This window comes from Mastigoproctus giganteus, chromosome 1 (genome assembly GCF_048544385.1).
Source record: "Mastigoproctus giganteus isolate SK-2022 chromosome 1, ASM4854438v1, whole genome shotgun sequence".
NCBI lineage: Eukaryota > Metazoa > Arthropoda > Arachnida > Uropygi > Thelyphonidae > Mastigoproctus > Mastigoproctus giganteus.
In genome coordinates this window covers 228,010,925-228,035,310 of record NC_143575.1, presented here as the reverse complement: position 1 = coordinate 228,035,310, position 24,386 = coordinate 228,010,925, and the positions used below count along the sequence as shown (strand labels likewise).

The following is a 24,386-nucleotide window of genomic DNA, read 5'->3' as shown; positions in this document are numbered from 1 at the left end:
GTTCACGCATGACAAAGCTCCACCACATTTCAGTCTTGTGGCCCAAGAATATCTTAATCATAACTTTCATGAGAGGTGAATAGGTTGTGGTGGACCACTTGCATGCCTGTCTCGATCACCTGATTTAAATCCCCTTGATTTTTATTTGTGGGATCACTTGAAATCAATAGTGTATTCTAGTCCAGTAGAAAGTGTTGAAGAATTATGAGCATGCATTTTGAAACAACTGTTGTGAATACTTATGCAATTATGGTAAGCTACATTCATATTAAAATAAAATAGATTTTTCTTGGAAACAAGAAGTTTGTGGACCCATGTTTATTAGGACTTTTTTCTTTTCTCTCAAATTCAAGGTGTAGAATAAGCCTGTAAATTTTGTGACACTTGTTGAGTGTGTGAATATATATATATATATAAACAAAAAAAGTTAAAATCAGTATATTTGTGTATAAGGTAGGGGAGTTGAGCTATCAGGTGTAATAACCATGGAAGAACAGGGAGAACCTGTAGGTAAAAAGTCAATTTACCTGAAATAAAATGTAATTAATAAGGGCATAATTATGGTAAGAACATAAAGCTGTGGGTCCTAGGACTAATTACGTCTCCAACAGAGACCTGACCTATTGTCATGGCTCCTACGATTTTCGCTGCTGACCCTTTAGTAGAAGTATTTAAATTTTGTGACACTTGTTGAGTGGGTCCTAGGACCCACAGCTTTAGGTTCTTACCATAATTATGCCCTTATTAATTACATTTTATTTTGTATTTCAGGTAAATTGATTTTTTACTTACAGGTTCTCCCTATTCTTCCATGGTTATTATACCTGATAGCTCAACTCCCCTACCATATACACAAATATACTGATTTAACTTTCTTTGGCTATTATTCATTGTGGTTGTCAGTCCTTTCTCCATTTACCGTAGTACCCGGATCCATAACCTTGTCTTATATACATTTTATAAATTTTGCATTCTCTTATAGCTCATTCCTTTTTGATAAGCCTTTCGTAATTTCATTGCGGCTTTATCATTTTATACATACACACACATTCTAATCTAGCATTTGAGAGAATTTCCTTGTTTATATAATACAGTAATAATTCAAAACAACTACTATATTTGAATACTAAATCTATATTTCTCATTATTATGAATTATCTAAACAACTGTGTTAATAGTAAACCAACACAAACCAAAACTTCGGTTCCATCCATGTATATATATATATTATTATTTATTTTTTTATATTTATTTTAGTATTTATATTATAGTATTTATATTAAAGTATTGGTTTACTTAGTTATTATTATATTAGTTATTATAGTATTATATTATTTATATTATAGTATTTAGTATTTATATTATAATATTTATATTTATTATAAATAAATATAAATATTTATTTATATATGTTTTATATATTATTTTAGTATATACAAATAATCAGCGAATATAAAAGGTGACTGTACTATTTCGTGTTTGAAAATGACAACTTGGAACCAAAATAAAAACGGTTTCTCAAAAATCCAATCATTCGTTGTACTATATATTTCCTCCCAATTGCAACTTTTTCTCCCCGCCCTATATCCTCATATAATATAAATAATAGGTAAAATAGAGCGTTAATCCACATTACTAAACGCAGACTACAAATATGGTAACCGGTAGTATTTTTGCAACTGCTGACCAATAAAATGCATTAAAACATACACTGCATCCTTAAAAGCTGTTCTATTTACAGCATCGCACATCGTCGGCGTTGGTCTGATTTATGAGGATGAATTTAAGCAAGCCACAACACATTGTGAACATATTTCCCTTTCTATTTGCCGCCAAAATGATGTATACATTTACAGAAACGGAAATAAACACATCACTTCCGATTCCATCAAACTGTGGAGTCATCCTCATGCGCCCTCTATTAAATTGAGAAAATGGCAGCTGGAACTTTGGAAGATAGGTCTATTTGGGAAGGTGAAGATGTAAGTACCGGTAATTATGCATTTAAATATAAGCTTGTTGTGGAATATATAATTTTCATTGTATAGAATTAATGAAGTATATGCATGAGAGAGTAACGAGTTTTTTCTTAAGCAGGAAAAAGGAAATACTCCATTCATCTCAAAAAACTACATGTACACTCAAAAAGAGCTTTGTCATAAGGCAGTAGTGTATTTTCCTTCAGAATTTAGAATTAAGTGGGTAACACAGAAAAAGATGAATAACAGAAAAACACAATTATTATTCCAATTTTGCAGTACAGAGAACATAAAAATTATAAAAAGAGAAAACACTAGTATTAGCGTTAATACGAACACTAATGATGAAGAAAACGCTAAACCACATTACAAATACACTAAATTCCTGCTGTCTTTTTAAAGGCTAAACTTGGTGCTATTTAACGTAATTATTAATTAATGTACCAAATCAACATAAAAATTAAATAAAATGAAGACAAAGAAACACTTAGGGCGGAAACACTATTATTACTTTACGGGACTTACGTCATTTTACTGTTTAGTGTAAACTGTGAAGCCGGCTGTAGGAGACACATTACTGCCACGTCATTTTAATTATGTTCTCTTTGGGTAAAGTGGCCAGATCCTTTATCACCCACCCTCTTAAAAACAATATACAGGTAGCTCCCAAACTTGAGTTAATTCGTTCGTAGCGCGCGCTCGTAAAGCGGAAATTTATTGCTCATAGACATAACGTTAAAAATAGGGGTTACGTTCTCAACATGGTTAGCTAATTAATTTGTTTAAACGATGATTGATTTATCCAAAGTAAGGAAAACGTAGACTGTAAAATAAAGCAAATTATAATAATGAAGAAATTATTTATGACTTACAAATGTTAAAGAATGTTTATCCATCATTATCATCGACTAAATGCACACTCCTTGATCACTCATTATTGGTTTGGCACTCGTTGGTTTATTGCACAAGGAGTCGTCATCTTCAGAAATGCTTCAAGAGGTGTTTGTTTCCAAGATAATCTTGGAATTTCAGTAACATTCATAAGCATTTTTTAACGGAATGCACAAATTGCAACTAACACGATTTGCATGGAGTAACGAGTTTATGAAGCTTTAAAAAAAAGGAATGAAGAGAAGATACTGAAATTTTATTTGTACTTTTTATACGATTGAAGATTTCAGTAAATGGGGAAACACATTTCACCATAATAATGCAGAAAAACACACAATTCCAGCTATCGGTATTTTTGCAAATGCAATAACATGGAGTTTACTACCTATTTATAATTGCTTGCAGTAATAGAAAAGCCCAATAAACTTGAAAGTGCAAATTGTTTTTATTGTTTTATGGTCATGACCTCCAGAAAAGTGCTTTAGAAAAATATCACAAAGACGGTCAAAATTGGCTCTTATAACAGAACATATGATAACGGTGAAAGTGCAGTGCATTTTAATTATTTGAATTGGTAACTAATGCAATTTATGTTAAAAACAAACTTTTAGAGAGTTATATAGTGAAAATTTCAACTTCTGAGGTCTTTGAACAGATTATCAAAAAACAGTGTTATTGGGTTCACGTTATGATATTTTCAAGATATGGTTGTACCAGGAACGGATTAATATCATAAAACGGGGTGCACTGTATTGTACAGCTACGAGTGTAGTTTGAAATGCGATATTTATGGATGTTTAACATTCATATTTTGCAATTAATGTTCATATTTTTGATTTTGTTGATACTTGATACTTGAAAAAAAAAAACTCGTAAACCCAGGAACTCCAAGTGGGAACTGCCTGTACACATATTTTTTTTAAATTTTAAATTCTATAGAGTGGGATCAACTGATGATGTTACCAATTCTTCTCTTCTTGCTTTCTTGCTCTCTCTCTCAGGGTAATACGGGAATTTTTTTTTTTTTTTTTTTTTTTTTGGCTGGTGCAGCATAAGCCTCAGGCCTCTTTGCATCATATGGCTTATAATAATAATAATACGGAATTCTAAATGGGAAGCCTTCAGAGACTTAATCTTGTGGAGGCTACTAGGCTTTTCATACCAACTAAGAAATACTGTTCAGGGTTCAGGCGTAAATGGATGTCGGATGAATTAATGAAGCTCTTGTTGTTGTTGTTGTTATTTTGGTTTTTAGGAGCATTAGCAGTTGCTAATGCTCCTAAAAAAAATGGATTTTTTTGGAGGATTTTTGATGGAAGGAAACGGATTTTTGGAGACGCTCAACAGGAACTTGTAGAAGAGACAGAAAACTGAATGAAGACATAAGGGAAAAAATGGAAGTGAAAAAGACTATTATTGACACCATCAAAGAAAATTGTCTAACATGGTATAGACATGTGAAACGGATGCAAGAAAACAGATATCCAAAGGCTCTCCTGGAAGAAGGAGAAGAGGAAGACCTAGGAGGACATGGATGGATGGATGGAGTACGGGAGTGCATGACAGTCCAAGGCTTAACTGACCAAGACACCTTGAACTGCACTTTATGGCGGGAAAAAATTCCTAACAAGAAATGACTTCTAGGCTGAGGAAACCCTTGTAAATGGAAACATTCCTCTTGAAGAAGAAGAAGAAGGAGCATTAGCAACTAAAGCCACATTGCTCCGGGGATATGTGGTGGTCATTCCCTGACCTTTCTGCATCCTCCATATTTGGTGGTCATGGGCTCGAACGTTGGTCTAATCAAGAAACATGTGCTACGCACTGCTGCTCCTGCCCATCTGGATATGGAGGCGCCAATGAAGCCCTTGGCAGAGAAGAAAAATGCATGGGATGCATGTAAATTATCAAGCGACACAGAAGCCTACGACAGATATAAGCTAGTCTGTAATCAAGTCACAAAGTAGGTTAGGCAGGCGAAGGCAGATTATGTGAAACCTTTGTTGTTTTTCTTTGTGTCCTTACCCAGAGTTCTTTACTTATGTAAACTATAGAAGGAAGGGGTTGAATCATATTGGTCCACTTAACATAGATGGTTCGACTATTCATGATCCTGCTTAAGCAGCTGATAAACTAAATGATTATTTTGCATCTACATTCACACATGAGGAGTTAGTCAAGGAGGGGAATGCCAGAGGTTTATCAAACTCTAACAGGGAACTAAGTGATTTTTTGATAACTGAGAGCAAAGTGAAGGAGAAATCGTTGAAGTTAAACATAAAAAAGGTACCTGGGGCAGATGGAATCTATCCAGTTATAATGAAGGAGGCAGCAAGGGAAGTAAGCAAACCCTTAGCCGTAATTATGAGAGCATCTTTAGAGTCAGGGGAGGTCACCATGGACTGGAGATGTGCAAATGTATCCCCAATTCACAAAGGGTGACACAAATAATTATAGACCTGTTAGTTTAACTTCTTTTCTGTGGAAAATAATGGAGTCACTGGTTAAAGAGGTGATACAGGATTGCCACCCCTGACCTAGACAGTAGTTCAGACACAACATGGGTTTGTTTAGGTGAAGTCTTGTCTGATCGATTTGATTGGATACTACGACGTTGTCACAAAGAACTGGATGCTAAAAATAATTTTGATATCATATATTTGGATTTTAGGAAAGCTTTTGATACCGTTGCATAGGGAAGACTGCTGTACAATTTGGAGTGGTATGGCATTAAGGGCAAGTTACTGCAGTGGATAAAGGGAATGTTGAGTGGTAGACGGCAGAGAGTGATAATAAATGGCCACTGTTCTACATGTACTAATGTTATTAGCGGAGTCCCCCAGAGTTCAATGGTGGGCCCACTGTTGTTTTGTGTATTTATCAATGATATCGATGAAGGTATATCAGGCTTAATTTCCAAGTTTGCAGATGATACAAAGGTTGGCAGGATTGTTAATGACACTAAAGACAGTATGCTACTGCAACAGGATCTAGAAAAGTAAGGCACATGGGCCGAGAAGTGGCAACTGAAGTTTAACATTGACAAATGCAAAGTACTGCATATGGGTAGCAGTAACCCCAGAGAAATGTACAACTGTGTGGTACTACACTCAGGGAAGTGGAAAGTTAAAAAACACCTGGGGGTGTAATTGTGCAGTCAGATATGAAGTTCTCTGGGCAGTGCAGACAGGCTGCCAGGGCAGGTCATGGAGTTTTGTCAATGATATATAGGAATTTTGCCAGCAGAGACAAGGGAGTGATTATCCCTTTCTATAAGGCAATGGTCAGGCCACACCTTGAGTACTGTATACAGTACAGAGGAGGGCAACAAGATTGGTGAGTGTAACAAAGGGGTGCACTTATGAAGAAAGGCTTAAGTTCTGCAAGTTGCAGCATCTGGAGACTAGGCACCTGCAAAGTGATCTGATAGAGGTATATAGGGCCTTGAATGGTTTGAGCTGTCTCAGTGCTGATGGGATATTTCTGTCTGCTCTGACTAGTAACCTGAGGTGCATAGATTCAAATTGAGGAAAGGCAGTCGTAGAATAGATGTGCGGAAGTTTGCCTTTAGCAAACGGGTAGTTGATTGCTGGAATAGACTGCCATCTGTTGTTGTGGAAGTTGATAGCTTAAATAAATTTAAGGCTAAACTAGACAAACATTGGGAGTGACCAGACGGGTGAAATGGAAAGGGTTTTTTTTTTTTTTTGTTTTTCGCAGATTCTGTATAAGCTTGGTTTCTTGCATCATCATCAGCCATTTTCAATCCACTGCAGTATGAAGGCCTCTCCAGCAACTTTCCAGTTCCTTCTGTTTTGTGCAATGGCCATCCATTTGCTATCCATAAACTTGTGGATTTCATCTGTCCATCTCCATCATTGTCTTCCAAAGGTTCTTCTAGCTCCTCTTGGGTACCATTCAGTTATTTTCTTAGTCCATCTGTCATCTTGTCTTCACGCTATGTATCCTACCTAAGACCATTTTAGTTCTTTAGTTTTCATAAGAATATCCTTTACTTGAGTTTGCTGCCTAATCCGTGTGTTTCTCTTCTTATCTAACAGTCTGATTTCAAAAATATAATTTGTTCCATTCTTCGCTGTGTAGTTCTCAGCTTCACTTCCATAAGTCATGGTGGGTAGTAATAGTAATCATGGTATGTGATGCAAGAAAGCAACCGTATGAGCTTATGTAGAATCAGCCAAAAAAAAAAAATCAACAACCATTCCCTCTAAATGTTTGTCCAGTTCCTCCTAAAATTTATTTAAGCTATCAACTTTCACAACGACAGATGGAAGTTGGTCCCAGCAATTAACCACCCGCTAGCTAAACGTAAATTTCCACACATCTATTCTACATCTACATCTGTCTTTCCTCAATTTGAATTTATGCTCCCTTAGGTTTGTAATCTGAGCAAGTGGAAGAATCCCATGAGAATTCAGTGTGTTCAACCCATTCAAGGCCTTATACTCCTCAATCAGATCACCTCGCAGGTGCCTAGTCTCCAGTTGCTGCAATTTGCCGAACTTAAGCCTCCCTTCATTCCAATCACCAATCTTGTTGCTCTTCTCTGTACACGCTCAGGGAAATCTACATCCTTCCTAACATGAGGCCTCCAGAGCTGTAGGCAGTACTCAAGGCAGTGCCTGACCCTTGCCTTATACAGAGGGACAATCACCTTTTCCCTGCTAGCGAAATTCCTGTATATCATTGACAAAACCCCATAACCTGCTCTTGCAGCCTGTCCGCATTGGTCAGACCTGGGAGTAATTGTGCAGTCACAATTACTCCCATGTGGCTGAACATGCTGAACACAGCATGTTCAGCCACAAAACCCACCTGCATTAACTGTGAGGGAGAACATCCAGCCTATTCACGAGCATGCCAGAGGTGGAAAGAAGAAAAAGAAATTCAACGGCTGAAGGCAGAGCTAAACATATCGTACCAGGAGGCAAGGAAAGCGGTGAAACCTCTCAACATCAACAAACTTACCTACACCCAGAAGGTAGCAGGGAGGTGTTCCATTGGAACTCAGATGGACATGTCCATCCCTCCAAAAGAATCATTTACTCCCATCGCACATTATCTCTTAAGCTCCCAAAAACCTGCACAGAAGGACCAATCAGCTGCCACTGCTATATCGGTACCTCCTAATGCTCCACAAGTAACAAAAGCAATTTTGAAAGAAAAGAATAAGAAAGGTGAAGCATCCCTTAATACCCAAAAAAACATGGATGTCGAGCAGAAGGAGGTACAAGAAGACTCAGTTTTGAAGCTCTTTGCTGAGGAGGAAATGGAACTGGACCCCATCCATATTCGCCAGGAAGGATAAAGCCAAAACTGAAAAGGGTAAGCCCTCAGCACCTTGGAAGCCGCCAGATGGACCCACCAAGCCAAAATAATGGCTAAATTCCTACAGTGGAACTGTCGTGGATTCCGGCAAAATACTGATGACATCAAGGCACTCCTGCAAAAGCACAAACCAGCTTGCTTTTGCATACAGGATACTTATTTAAAGGCAAATGATGACCTCACCATGCATAACATTACCATCATTCGTAAGGATAGAATTGTGGATGGTCCTGCTCACGGAGGAGTCGCAATCCTCATCAGCAACCAGATCCCATTTCAGCCTTTGCAGCTTACAACTAGCATTGAGGCTGTAGCAGTTCGCCTTAAAGTGGGGTTCTTATTAACTGTCTGCTCTGTTTATTTGCCACCTGGGATTGACATCCCTCAGAAAGGCCTTGATGATCTTATCATGCAATTGCCTTCCCCTTGTTTAATTCTTGGGGATTTCAATGGACATAATACTCTGTGGGGTGGTGCTAACATCAATCGAAGGGGACGAGTCATAGAGCATATGCTCACTAACAATGACCTCTCCCTCTTAAATGTGGGAACAAACACCTTCTTCCACATGCCTACCCGTACATTCTCTACCATTGATCTTTCTATCTGCTCCCCTTCTCTCCTTCCTTCACTGACTTGGGAGATAGAAGAAAATCCATATGGAAGCGATCACTTCCCCGTGATAACCACCCTAACTAGTGGTAGACCATGTTTGCCATTTAGTTTACCGCGGTGGAAGATTGATCAGGCTGACTGGAATGCCTTTCAATATCTGGCAAAACTTGACATCGCTACAGTCAGTCAGGAACCAATCAATGAAGCAGTCATGTATGTCACAGAAACGATTGTCCAAGCATCTGCAATTGCAATCCCAAAATCATCCAGCCGGTTCCCACTATTTCCCAAACCTTGGTGGAATTCAGAATGCATGGCAGCAAAAAAAGCACAAAACAAAGTGTGGGGGATATTCCACCGATATCCCACGACTGAAAATTTAATATCATTCAAACGTGAACGGCGAAAGCGCGTTATGTACGACGTCAGAGCCAAAGGAAATCTTGGATTCGTTTTACATCTTCCATAACTCAAGCTACTAGCTCAAAAGTAGTCTGGGATAAGATCCGGAAAATGAAGGGAAAATATTCACCATGCCCTTCAGTGATCCTCAAGCACAACAGATGTCCAATTGCAGATCGAACTGCAGTTGCAAATACTTTAGGGGAAACATTTGCAAAAATCTCTGCAATAACATCTTTTCCCGCAGAGTTTTTGGCCCTGAAAAAGAAAATTGAGAAAAACCCACCGAACTTCTCTTCAAAACAGCTTGAATAGTATAACAAGCCCTTTTTACAGGAAGAGTTAAATGCAGCATGCTTTCTCACGCATGCAAGTGCTGTGGAGCCCGATGACATCCACTACTAAATGCTAAAACACCTCTCACCACAATCTAAGGATCACCTTTTAGTTGGCGCCTCCGTAGCCAGGTGGGAAGGAGCAGCATTGCGTAGCACACGCTTCTTGATTAGCCCGGGGTTCGAGCCCGTCACCACCAAATACGGAGGATGCGGAGAGGTCAGGGAATGACCACCGCATATATAACAGAATTTTTATTCACAAACAATTTCCGGATTCCTGGCAAAGGGCTATCGTCTTTGCTTTCCCAAAACCAGGAAAAGATCCTAGCAATCCAAGTAACTATCATCCTATTGCTCTGAAAGCTGTTTGTGCAAAGTCCTGGAAAGAATGGTTAATGCACGCCCCATATGGTATATAGAAACAAATAGTCTTTTTTCCAGGACACAGTGTGGCTTCCGAAGAAATAGATCCACTCTGGATCATTTAATCCTATTGGAAACTTCCATTCGTGATGCTTTTATTAAATTCGAGCATTTGGTAGCAGTTTTCTTTGATATTGAAAAAGTGTATGACACAGCCTGGCGATTTGGAATTTTAAAAGACCTCTATAACTTTGGTCTTAGAGGTAACCTTCCTGTTTTTATTAAAAACTTTCTTTCGAATTGCCAATTTCAAGTCCGTTTGGGATCCACCCTCTATCAAGTTTTCTCTCAGGAAGAGGGAGTCCCACAAGGATCCGTTCTAAGTGTCACGCTTTTCGCAATCAAAATAAACTCTATCACAGAACAACTTCCACCCACTGTAAACAATGCCCTCTATGTAGACGACTTTGCTATATTTTGTCATTCATGCAATATGAGGGTCATTGAAAGGCAACTGCAGGAAACCATTGATCATCTTACAGCTTGGTCTTTGGCTAATGGGTTCAGATTTTCATCACAGAAGACTGTTTGTGTACACTTCTGTCGCAAACATAATCTTCATCTTGACCCAGAATTAAGGCTTGAGCAAAATAACATCCCAGTTGTAGCAGAATTCAAATTCCTTGGACTTATTTTCGACAAAAAGCTGACATTTTTACAACACATTTGTCAGCTGAGGACAAGATGTGTCAAAGGGCTTAACATCCTTCGTGCCCTTTCGTCAACGTCATAGGGCGCAGATCGTTCTACCCTTCTTCGTCTTTACCGAGCACTTGTCCGTTCCAAACTCGACTATGGGTCTCAGGCTTATGGTTCTGCTAGAGATAGTGCACTTCGGTGGTTAGATCCAATCCACCATCAAGCTATCTGGACAGCCACTGGAGCATTTCGCACATCTGCTGTCCAAAGCCTTTACGTTGAAGCAAATGAACCATCTCTGTCTCTTCGACGTAAGCAGTTGTCCTTACAGTACGCCTTCAAATTAAAATCCCTGCCCGATCATCCCACGTGGCCATCCGTTTTTGAGCCATGCTGGGAAAACCTCTACAACACCCGTCGGACTGCCAACAAACCTTTTGGTATTCGCATTCAAGGGCTGCTGAATGAGCTAAACTTGACGGTAGACAACGTTGCCCAGTCACCAAGGCAATTCTTTCCACCCTGGCATGCTTATTTTCCAACTTGCAACTTCTCCCTTAAGATCTGGGAGAAGGCTACTACACCGCCATCTGTCTACCAGCAACTTTTTTTATCACATAGACAGCAGTATTCTGACTTTCTGCCAGTCTATACAGATGGCTCAAAGTTAGAATGTCATGTGGGATCTGCTGTTGTGTTCCCTCACAAAACATTATCCTATAAGATCCCACAAGAAACTAGCATTTATACTGCAGAGTTGCATGCAATACAAACAGTCCTAGATCACATTAAAAATCGCGACTACTAGAGGTATATGATTTATTGCGATTCATCGAGCGTGTTACAGGCTCTGGTATCGGTGAGTTTTAACCTTCATCCGATCCGGCAGATTCTTTTTTCTCTCAAGAAATTAGAATTCGATATTCGCTTTTGCTGGATCCCAAGCCACATTGGGATCCGAGGAAATTAATCGGCTGATGCCGCTGCCAAATCAGCCATTTCCCTGGATAATCATTGCCTGTCAGTCCCCTATACAGACTACAGGCAAATAATACGTTCTAAATTACTTTCCCAATGGCAAGATTCTTGGCACGGACAGGCCACAAATAAATGATATCACATTAAGCCTGTAATTGTGCAATGGCAGTCCAGTCTACGCAGGGTCCGAAGAGAGAAAGTTGTTCTTGCTCGGCTCCGCATAGGTCATAGTCATCTAACCCATTCCTACTTGCTGAGGGCAGATGACCCACCTATGTGCGAGATGTGTAATGTTATTTTAACCGTCCGTCATATTTTAATAGAATGTCCTGTTTTTATAGAAGCACGACTCTTGTATTTTACCGCTTTTAATAATTTGACTGAGCCATTTACACTCAGTCAGATTATAGGTGACAGACACAATATATCCGACGTCTTTCATTTTTTACAATCTTTTAATTTGTACCTTTTTTACATAAAAAATTAATTGCTTGACGTGGTAGCCTTGGCTACCAAAATGTTTAGTAACGTTTTAAATTTGACTATGGCCTTAGCTGCCAATGCACCATAAAAAATCAAATCAAAACAAGCTCTTTCGGTTGATTCTTATCGAGTATTCTTTCTAATCTGTTAGTAATGACCCTTGTGAACAACTTGTAGATGTGGGATAACAAGCTAATTGGCCTATAATTTCCAATTTCTGATTTATCTTCTTTTTTACGCAATAGAACTATGATTGCATTATTCCACTCCTTAGGTGTTACACCTTTTCTAATGCATTTTGTGAAGAGGCTTGCCAGTTTTTGTGTCATATCTCTTTCCCTGTGGCTTTCTGATTCTTCATTTTCTTCAACGCATGTTCTACCTCATCAGGAAGGATATCGGGTATGTCAGATGTGTTACTAATTTGAGATCCATCTTTCCCACTATTGGCATCATCCCCTCTCTCATATAATTCTCTATAGCAGTCTTTTGCTATTTATAAGTACACCATCGCTGTTCTTCAGTTTCAGTATCATTTGTCTTTCTGTATTACTGCTCATGGCTGCTGATTTAAGTCCTTTGTTTTCCTTAATGCTTGTTCTACTTTTCATGTATTAAATCTTCTTGTCCTCTCTGTCTCTAATGGCTTTGCATAACTCGGTATACTCAATTTTCTCCTTGTCAATGTTCTTCTTGCTCTTCATTTTTCGTCTTCGGTGTTTCTTTTGTGTTTCTTGACTAATTTTTTCTTCCTTGGATTTCTTTTTATCTATAGGTTTCTTGGGCTTTATCACTTTAGAAAGTTGTAATATTCCTCATCGATACCTTGGTCCTGAGCAGTCTGCAGAAGCTCAAACTTGTTCTTAAGTTCCAGTACATACTGCTTTTTCTCCTCCTCTGTTATCTCAAAGACCTTCGTATTATTTAATTTAGTCAGTTTTTTTCTTTCTTTTCTTACATCTATATCAAGTGTGCATCTTACCATTCTGTGATTGCTTCCAACATTTACCTTGTTCAGGACGGTAACATCTTTCACGATATATCTTCTGTTAGGGAGGATAAAGTCAATTTCATTAGTTGTTAATCCATTTGGGCTCTTCCATGTCCACTTTCTGTTCACCCTTTTCTTGAAAAAAAGTATTAATTACTGACAATCCTCACAATTCTGCAAATTCCACAAGTGTTTCACCTCTTTCATTTCTTTCGCCAATTCCAAAATTTCCTATAGTTCTCCTTTCTGCACTGTTTTGTCTCTTTCCAACCTTAGCATTGAACTCCCCCATAATGATAGTGTAGTGGGTTTTTTGCTCATCTAGAAGACTTAATTTCGGCATACATTTCTTCAACCTCTTTATCATCATGGCTTGATGTTGGTGCATTAATCATCATAACCTTTAGCTTGTACCTCTTAGAAATCCTGAGTAGTAGCCTTGACACTTTTGGCGATGTACTTTTGAATTCCAAAATGTTGTTTTTATATATTTATGGACCAGAAAGCCAACTCCACCTTCACTTCTTTCACTGTTTCCATTGGTGTACAGCAGATTTCCACTTTATAAACTTATAAGTGATTCATTTCTTGTTTCAGCCAAGCCGATGATATTCCAATCCAATTCTCATTTTCTAATTCCTTTTCCAGCTCTAATATCCTGTCTTCACCGATGAGCAATCTTACGTAGTAACAGGCCAAGTTCAATTTCGTGCATGGCAGCCTGGTCGTACCCAGATATTCTTAGCACCTTCTGCTTCCATTCTGATCCTCTCGCTGCTGTAAGAGGGGGAGTGAAAGCCACTGGGGACTGAGGGTCATTTGTTTTGTTGTGCTGTCATGTGCTGGAGGGTTTGGTCTTTTCCTCTTCATGCTTACCAGGCGTCTTGAAGACCTTGAAAACCACTCTATACGTTCGTTGCCACCTAGATGATGTAACAGGGCTTACCATCGAGGTGTGCATGAGTGGATTTAATGGAGGCAGGCCAACCGGACTTCTCCTAAATCTTCTGAAATTGAAAGATATTGGGTCCATCAGTGTTTTAGACTGTGTCTGATAACACACAGAATGCCTGTTCCCCTCTTAGCCCTCTTGCATCATATGCCTCAACTAATGTTAATTAAATATATTTTTCCACAGAGCGAATAATTTTTCATTATTTGCTATTTTTTCGTAAAATTCTTCACAAGAATTAACAAGATTGCATTTAACTTGTAGTACTGCTTTCAGCATTTCTGCGGTCAGTTGTGTTATTTTCTGATGAACTCCGTTGCACCAGTGGTTCCTGGCAATCATAATACAAATCCAATTACTCTTTCCAAATGCCTGCATGGTATGCCCCTTTTGTCAAAATGTTTAAATATTTTGATCCTCCTTATATCTGAGGAGGCTTATGGCATTCTTTCGTCATTCCATTCTTTTATTTTTGAATCATCAGCTTATATTTTTATTTCGTAAAAAAGGCCAGTTTCTTCTTCATCCGCATCATTTAACTTCATTTTATCCTGATTCATGATATAAATATGGATGATACGTGTCTAATTTGGAATTGTCCCACATAATCTAGGACGTCTGATCACTTTATCTTTGGGGAAAGCTGAAGTGAAGTGCTGCAATTCATCTTCTTTTTCAGATTTGGAAGAAGATTTAAAAAATGCATGTGCATTTTCTAAAAATATATACAGTAAACCCTCATTAATCTGGACATTGCTTAACCCAGATAGCTCTAAAAAAATTTAAAAGTGTAAAAATCAAACAACGATTGGGCTCAAAGGTCATATGTATTGTCTCCAAGGTCATTGGGCAGTGATGACTCACGCTGCAAAAACAACCTGGTTCCCGGCTGCGGTTCAGACAGTTTTTTGTCGTTTGCTCCACAGTTACGCGCTTCTATCTTTTGTCGTTTGTTTTGTGCAGTTAATATCTTTAAGTAAGTCTAGTGTAGGACAGAAGCGTAAGTATAAAATGCTTTCTCTTCACGATAAACTATCGGTGATGGAAAAACTTGTAAAAGGAGCTTCAGAAAAATGGTTTTCCCAGCTTTGTTTGTCTGGTTTGGCTGTGCAAGGAGCATGGTACTAAGTACTATAGGTTCTAATACCTCTCGTGTTTGGGGTTCACATAAAAAAAAAAAAAAAAAGGAATAGAAATTCATGCAACAGCAGAGAGACTGACTAAACAGTTAGGTATTGAACAGTTTAAAGCGAGCTCATATTGGCTTTTTAGATTTAGAAGACTGTATAACATTTCAGACAAGAAAATGTGTGGGGAAATTCTTAGTGCTGATTTTGAAGCTGTTGAGCCTTTCAGGAAACAACTGAATGAGTTCAATTGATAAGCCTCCTTTTTTCAAAAGGAGGGTTATCAATTGAACCAGGTGTACAACTTTGTTACACACTAGACATTACAAAGTGTATTTCATATAATCCAGACACCTCTCAGCCCCTATTAGTCTGGTTTAATGAGGGTTTGCTATATATATGTATTTTATAAATGGGTAGTAAACTCGATCTCATTGCATTTGCAGTGATACCGATAGTTGGAATTCTGCGGGATTTTGACATTATTATAGTGAAATATGTTTCCCCTTCTATGAAAGCTTCAATCATATAAATAAATTTTCATAATCTTCTCTTCATTCCTATTTTTTAAGCTTTGTAAACTTGTTGCGCTCTGTCTCATTGGTGCATGCTGTGTTCATCATTATTAATTACTTATCTTTTTTACTTTTTTTAAATTTTACAATCCAAAAAAAAAAAAAATTCAGTGAACATAAATATCAGTTAGTTAGTATGTATGTATTGCTGTATTAATTAAGCTATGTATGTAAGCGTAAATTTATTTTTATTTTGCTAATCTGTGAAAAATATTCTTCCGATTTTCATGTATCATTTAATTTTTAATTGGTAAGGTAATAAGGTGTAAATCTGTGCTTTATCTTTAATTTTATAGCCTGTGGAATATTCCTCCTATTTTCTCTTATTAGGATTAAAATTTAGTTAGAATTTTAATTCTATTAAAGTTAATAGAATTAATAACTCTCTTAAAGTTAACAGAATTAAAATTCAATTCACAAAAGCGATCACAATGACCTGTGCTTACTATGTGTTGTGTAGTGAACAGTTCTGTTATGGACAGTCCATCATAAAGTGGGGGTCCATTGTACTATTTTTACAATAAAACAAAATGTATTGATAGTCTTTTCTTTTCAAGTTTTTGGCAACCGCTAACGCTTTTCAAAGTTTAGGTTTCAGTCAGTTCGAAAAATAGTGATCGATGTATGTGACATTTGGCATAAGTTGGGACCCATTGCAATGCCAGAACCAAGCGAAGAGTTTTGGAAAAAATCAGTAGCTAAATATAAGGAACTATGGAATTTCACAAACTTCATTGCAGCCATAGACAGAAAATATTGATTGCCCAATTAATGCTGGCTCAACCTTTTACAGATATAAGGGAGCTCATTTTATTGTGCTGCTAGCACATGTAGATCCTTAATATAAATTTATTGCAATTGATGTAGGTTCCTAAGGCAGAAATAACAATGGAAGTGTTTTTTTCAAACTCGCACTTCGGTAAAAAACTGGAGTCCAATCAATTCACTATTCCTGCTGCCACTCCCTTACTTGAAAATGGTGAGCCACAGCCACATGTTATTGTAAGAAATAAAGCATTTCTGTTAAAAATGTACTTGATCCAGTCCTATAGCGAACATCATTCAGGAGGAGATGAGGCTAAGAAAATTTTCAATTACCGATTGTCCAGAGACAGTAGTGGAAAATGCTTTTGACATTCTAACTGCTCGATGGAGAGTATTTCTTAAGACTTTAGAAATATAGTCCCAAACAGTTGGCAAAGTGGTGCTTGCTGCTTTCACAATATGTTATGCAAGGAAAGTGAAATACCTGACGAAATAGAACTTTTACCACCCAATGCTGCCCTACAGAATTTAAGTTTCCTTTGAAGAAATGCTACACATGAAGCTTCCAAGTTTGAGAAGCATTTAAAAACTATTTTGTATCTCCTGCTGGTTCGGTACCATGGTAGCAAGGAAGAGTTCGTCGTGGAAGAATACAAAATTAAAAACACAACCATATACCTAGATTTTTTTTTACATTTAAACAACACTAAAATCACAATAATTTTCTATGATCTTACAAGAAAATATGCATATGTATGTTATTCACACTAACTTTAAGATGTTTATTACTTAATTATAATCATACAGATGTACAGTATATAGCCAATATAAAAATAAATTTACCTGTCATTTTGAAATCTCTTCCTATTTCTTGCCAAGCTTCTTGCCGCATATGTTGATCTCGGTAATTTGGTGACATAACATTAAATAGCATCTCGTGCAATCTCACTTTTTCTATTAGCATTCCCTCTGTTTTCTTCTTGTCATGCTATCATGCCTTATGAAATTTCTGTTCCAGCAGAAAAATGTGAACTCCTGAAAACGTGAAGAAGTGAACAATTAAATAGAAGGGGCACAAGACAGCTGAGTGGTCAAGTGCTAGGGTCCATAAATAAATCTTTATTTTTCCTACCAAATATAAAAAAATATATAGGTCTACATTGGTAAGTGATAAAATCCCTTTACGGCAGAAAATGCCAGGGGATTTTAAATACTTAAATATAAGTACACATGCTTTGAGTGACTGGAGTTCAAGCCCATAATTGCCAAATATGATGCTGTTTCTTTTATTCTCTGTGCCTTGTGAACTCCTGTGACTTTGTAGTTATCCTGGAGTATGAAGAGAAAATTTATTTTTTTTATTTATAATGTTTGCAGAATCTATCAAGGCAGTTTTTGGTGAGTTGGACAACTACTAACTTGGGGAGAGAGAGAGAGAGAGAGAGAGAGAGAGAGAGAGAGAGAGAGAGAGAGAGAGAGAGAGAGAGAGAGAGAGAGAGAGAGAGAGAGAGAATCACAAACTAAGAGGATGACAGCAGCCAAAGCAATTCTTGTGCAACTTCCCTTAGGACAACCAGCAGCCTGGAAAGTGAGGTGTTGGAGATTACATGGCCTGCTGAGGTCCTTGTGGGTCAAGCAAACACTTGGTCTATATTAGTGTTACTACAAGAGCAATAACAGGTACACATACTTCCTTGTACACTAATGCGAGTACACTGCTTTGCCATTAATATCTTGAACTCTGAATAGACACATTGACCTCAGTAGCCCTTGTGTCATTAAACCCGATAACAACAACAACATACCATTAATATCCAGAAAATTGCATATCTAAAAATAACCTATATCAACAGGATAACTAATGACATATGCTGAAACTTTAGCCTTGATGACAACCTCTAGTCTCTGTGAAGTACTTAACACCAGTTTTTTTGCAGTCTCCCCTCCGATACCTTTGGCCTTCAAAGCAGTGACCAGTTCAGTTCAATTTTTTGAACACAGTCTCTTGTCACATGCACCTGACAATCCAATTCCTCCCAGAGGGTTCTCTATTAAGGTCAGGGCTCTGAGCTGGCCAGTCCAACTTTTCAATGCTCAAACCGGTTCGTCACAATGCAAACAGTATGATATGAAACATTGTCTTGCTGATTCAAGCCTTTCCCAACATGCTGCCACAACATAGGTAACGCGTTATTGTCTGGATAGACCTCAGCATTCATGGTTTTGTCCAGAACAACCAATGGCCCCGAGCTAAACTGTGAAAAACAGCCCCAGAGACCATCATATTTCTTCTATTAAACTATTGTCAGACAGTTTTGTTAACTTTTTTTTTTTTTTTTTTTAAGTTCAAATTAAGTTAAGGCCAAACATGTCATTAGTAGAGACATTTCATGCAAGAAAGCAAGCTTATACTGTATCAGCCAAAAAAAAAAAAAACTTTCCCGTTTTACCCATCCATTCACTCCAAAAGTTTGTCTAGTTCAGCCTTGAATTTATTTAAGCTGTCAACTTCCACAACAACAGATGGAAGTTTGTTCCAGCAATCAACCACCCACTGGCTAAAGGCAAATTTCCGCACATCTATTCTACAACTGTCTTCCCTCAATTTAAATTTATGACTCCTCTGGTGCATTCTAGTGACAAGTCTATACCAAATTCAAATATTTCCAAATTAACATTGAACTAAATTGTAAACAGAGATTTACCATAAATAACTATATTAAAATAAAATGATTAATTAATTAACATAAATCAAATGATAGAGTACATTAAAACATTGGTGTCAGAATCTGAGCAAGAAGAAGAATCCCATCAACATTGAGCTTGTTCAAACCATTCAAGGCCTTATCCACCTCAATCATATCACCTCACAGATGCCTAGTCTCCAGACCTTGCAATTTGCAGAATTTAAACATATCTTGATAACAGCCCTTTCTTCCACTCACTAATCTCGTTGCCCTTCTCTGTACTCATTCTGGTAGCTCAACATCTTTCCTAAAATAAGGCCTCCAGACCTGCATGCAGTACTCAAGAGGCACCTCCGTAGCCAGGTGAGCAGGAGCAGCAGTGCGTAGCACACGCTTCTTGATTAGACCGGAGTTCAAGCCCGTGACCACCAAATACGGAGGATACAGAAAGGTCAGGAAATGACCACCGCAGCAATATGGCCTTAGTTGCTAATGCTCTTAAAAACCAAATAACAAACAAACAAGTGCTCAAGATGTGGCCTGACAATTACCTTATACAAGGGGTCTTTCTTTAGGTGAAGCGTTACTTATTCAAAGTAGTGCAATATCGTGGCAACTCGTTGTGAAGGTATTCACAATATGAGATATAACTTAAAACGATGCCGTTTTACTAATATTCTGATTTATTCATATATAGCTATGTATTTCTGATGCGCTTGCACTATATTTATACATAGTCTAGACTCCTCCATAGCTTGAGGCTTATGCCCAAAATTCTTTAGAGCAGGGGTGGGCAACAGCTGGCCCGCGGGCCACATCCGGCCCCCTCGGTAAATGCATAAATATAGAAAATCCTTACCTGACTACACTCGCCGTAAACGTTCGGCTTAATTCGGTTCAATCGGGAATCGCGGCCAGTACAACAGTAACCAAGTGATTCTACGCAGCGTCAAAGAGCTATTTCCTAATTATTATTGTAGCATCGATTGAACGAAGTTCCTTTGGGTTTGACTTCTTATTGAAAACAATAATATTGGTGCGAGATATTTTATGTTTTATGTCTTTTCTAATTATTACAATTTTTAATTTAATATAATTTATAGCCCATAAATGAGCCAATTAAAAAAAAAGAAAAATTGATGTCGAATGCTGCATTTTCAATGATAATTGGACATTCAGATTTTTTTTTTTAAAAATACATTAATAATTTGGTAATTCAAGTAATATAACATTTTTTAGGTTCTGATTTTTTTTATTAAATCGTTCAATCTATTCTGCATCATGATGCGAAAATTTCATTCGGCTCGCTGACGAAAAAAGTTGCCCACCCCTGCTTTAGAGTCTAAATACATGATACACCAGGCATCTCTCATATTGTGGAGTTATACTTCATAACTGTTTTGCCATCATTGCATCACTCGGGTACCTACCTACCCACCCACCCACCGAAGAAAGGCCAAATAGCCCTGAAACGGTGCCGTCTGGGTGGTGGTATCCATCTGAGAATAGGTAACATTAGTCTTCTCCTTAGGTGAAGCGTTACTTATTCGATGTAGTGCAATATCATGGCAACCTCATTGTCAAGGTATTCATAATATGAGATATAACTTAAACCGATGCCGTTTTACTAATATTCTGATTTATTCAGATATAGCTATGTATTTCTGATGCACTTGCACTATATTTATTTATAGTTTATACAAGGGGATAATCACCTCCTTATCTCTGCTAGCAAAATTCCTGTATATCTTTCACAATACACCTTGAGCTGCTCTAGAAGCCTGTCCGCACTACTCAGAAAACTTCATATCTGACTGCACAATAACCCCCAGGTCTTTTTCATTCTCCACTACCCCAGTGTAGTACTGCACAGTTGGTATGTTACTCTGGTGTTACTGCTCCCCGTATACAGTATTTTGCATTTGTCAACATTAAACTTCAGTTGCCACCTTTCAGCCCATCTGCTCAACTTTTCTAGATCCTGTTGCAGTAGTGTACCAACCTTCATATTGTCTGCAAACTTGGACATTAAGCTTAATATACCAAAATATGTTAAGGGCTCAGGCTGCGAGAGATTTAGACAACATACAAGTTAGTGCAAAGGCAGCATCGTTTAAGTTATATCTCATATTGTGAATACCTTCACAACAAGTTTCCATGATATTGCACTACTTCGAATAAGTAATGCTTCACCAAAGGAGAAGACTGTTGTTACTTATTCTCAGCGGATACCACCACCCAGACGGCACCATTTCAGGGCTATTTTTGGCCCTTCTTCGGTGGGTGGGGTAGGTACTCCAGTGATGCAATGATGACAAAACAGTTATGAAGTATAACTCAACAATATGAGAGATGCCCGATAGCATATAATATAAATTAAGACTGAAATATATTAAGGACTTTAGCCTCAGGTTGCAAGAGATTTAGACAATGTACAAGTTAGTGCAAACACATCATATTAGTACGCATCTAAACTTGAATTAGCAAAAATATGCAAAGGCAGCATCGTTTAAGTTTTATCTCATATTGTGAATACCTTCACAACGAGTTGCTGGATATCTTTGCTGTTTTTCTTTGTCAGACACCTTGTAATTTGCATTTGCATGCCTAACTTCCTTCGTGCCTTGATTTCAGACTAGTTTTGATGTACTGTAGGCGTCTGTATTTATATACATTCCATGTATTTTTCTTTTTTGCCACATATCTCATCATCGCCTGACATCCATTAAAGTCTGACCCTTGAACAGCATCTCTTAGTTAGTATAAAAAGCCTTGTAGCTTCTACAATTACTTCCCTGAATGCTGTTGGTAATGCCATCAGTTGGTTCCAGTGCATAGAATTTAAAAATTGTCTGAGTTCATTATAATCACCTTTATGAAAGCAGAAGCTCCACCCTTTGTCCTCTAAACTAGTTGCATCTCTAAGTATATCCTACATCATTACTTTGATTACTGCCATCTAGTGGTTATTTTATTTACATTTTCTTAAGATTTTAAATATAATTTAATGATTAAAATTTCCAGATAAAATTTTAATCATTAATTTTTGTTAATTTTCATGTACAGTGAAACTTCTCCTAATGGACACCTCTCTTTAACGGACATCTCTCTACAACGGACATTTTCAAATTCCCCAACTCTCCTCCGTTGGTTTTAACGTATTTCCAGCTTCTGTCTAGCGGACATTCTCTGTAACGGACACGGACAGGCAATCTGCACTGTTTCGTTTAGATTAGCACTAAATTTGATCTCCCAATAACGGACAGCGGTCGAGCTCACGGCCCTTTTTCTAGGAATGTTTCTTCCACGTATTGCCTCAATTGTGTGTTTATTTTCTATTTCCAATTCTCTGAATTTTATCAAGGTTTACGTCGCGGTTCTAAACCCTTTTTCAAGAATTTTAAGGCACGTGTAAAACTTCTGATGAATTCGGTGTGTGCGGGAGGGGGGGATTTGGTCGGCCTTTCGTCTTTTGAGTTTCAATTTTCAGTTTTGTTCAGTGTCGTGTGAAGTGTACAATGTCTTCTCGTAAACATTTAACTTTAAAAGATAAAGTCGAACTCATTAATGCTTATGATCGGCAAAAAAATAGTGTTCGCAATCTCGCAGCAAAATTCAAAATCGGGAAGACACAGGTAAGCGACATCCTAAAGGGAAAAAAATGAACTGCTCAAACAATTTTGGCAGCACGTAAATGATCAGGTTCATAAATCATTCCCGAAAACTGTTGGACTTCAAATTGACAATGATACATATGAGTGGTTTTGTCGCGCATGTGCTAAAAAAATTCCCATTAATGGGCCTATTATTAGGGAAAAGGCTTTGGAGGTTGCGAAATCTATGGGAGTAAATGAGTTCAAAGCTTCTGTGGGATGGCTAGACAAGTTTGTTTGTTATTTGGTTTTTAGGAGCATTAGCAACTAAGGCCATATTGCTCCGAGATATGCGGTGGTCATTCCCTGACCTTTCCGCATCCTCCGTATTTGGTGATGACGGGCTCGAACCCCAGTCTAATCAAGAAGCGTGTGCTATGTACTGCTGCTCCTTCCCACCTGGCTATGGAGGTGCCCATAAAATTTCTTGGAAAACCGTAAGTGGTGAAGGTGGATCTGTTGATACTGGGGTTGTAACAGAGTGGACCATCATTTTGGAAGATTTATGTCGCGATTTTGAAGCTAAGGATATTTTACAACTGTGACGAAACAGGGTTGTTTTTTAAAGCTCTTCCTGAAAAAATAATGAGTCTAAAAAACGAAAAGTGCCAGGGCGGAAAAATTTCTAAGGAACGCTTGACTGTACTATTGTGTACAAATATGCTGGGAGACTTTGAACAACCTCTTGTTATAGGAAAACCACAAAATCCTCGTTGTTTCAAGGGCATAAAGTTGAATCCTTTGAATGTTGACTGGAAGTCTAATAAAAAAGTGTGGATGACACGAGATATCATGAGCGAATGGATAAGTTTAACCTTTAACCAAAACATGATTCGTCAAAACAGAAAAATTATTCTTTTCATGGATAATGCTGCATCTCACCTGCACAGTGAATTGTCCAACATTCAAATCGTTTTTCTGCCACCAAACACATCTGCAGAGTGTCAGCCCTTGGATCAAGGGATAATAAAAAGTTTTAAACTTCACTACAGAAAACATATTTTAAGATATCTCATTGCAAACATGAACGATGTAACATGTGCGAGTGATCTTGCAAAGAAACTCAGCATCCTAGATGCGATTCAATGGATTTCCTCTTCAGTAAGCGCAATTAGAAAACAAACTGTTTTGTAAAGTCTGTCTTCTCAAACGCAAAAATTGTGAAGTTGTGAACAGCAATGTGAAGCACCAAGAAGAACAAGAACTTCAACATCTATTGATAATGTACGATACTTCCCCTACAAGTGATCCTGGCTACAAAGATATAGACTCGAACCTCACTACAGAAGATGGTGCTCTAGATATCAACGACATTATCATCGATATTTTTCAAGAAGTTCCTCATGAGGATGAAGAAATGGAAGGACGTCATTCTGTCGAAGAACATATTAACGCGAACCCCCGATGAAAATAGAAGAAGCGCTCATACAAATCAATCGTTTAAAAATGTTTTTTGCCGCTGAAGAAGATACTGAAGGACTTTTGATGGTTTCTTCACTCCAAACAAATGTTGAAAACAAAATTATCAGCCAGAAGAAG

General features: G+C 37.8%; 1 protein-coding gene across 1 annotated transcript in view; it reads left to right on the top strand.

The window, feature by feature from the left end:
• Positions 1-1,906: 1,906 nt before the first annotated feature.
• The window catches only part of Rpt5 (26S proteasome regulatory subunit Rpt5), a 169,769-nt gene continuing 147,289 nt past the window's right edge, over positions 1,907-24,386 (top strand). Inside the window, exon 1 of the mRNA XM_090384616.1 lies at positions 1,907-1,982. Within this exon, the coding sequence (XP_090240742.1) occupies positions 1,935-1,982 (48 nt within the window). The 5' untranslated portion in view covers positions 1,907-1,934. The remainder of the gene's footprint in view (positions 1,983-24,386) is intronic.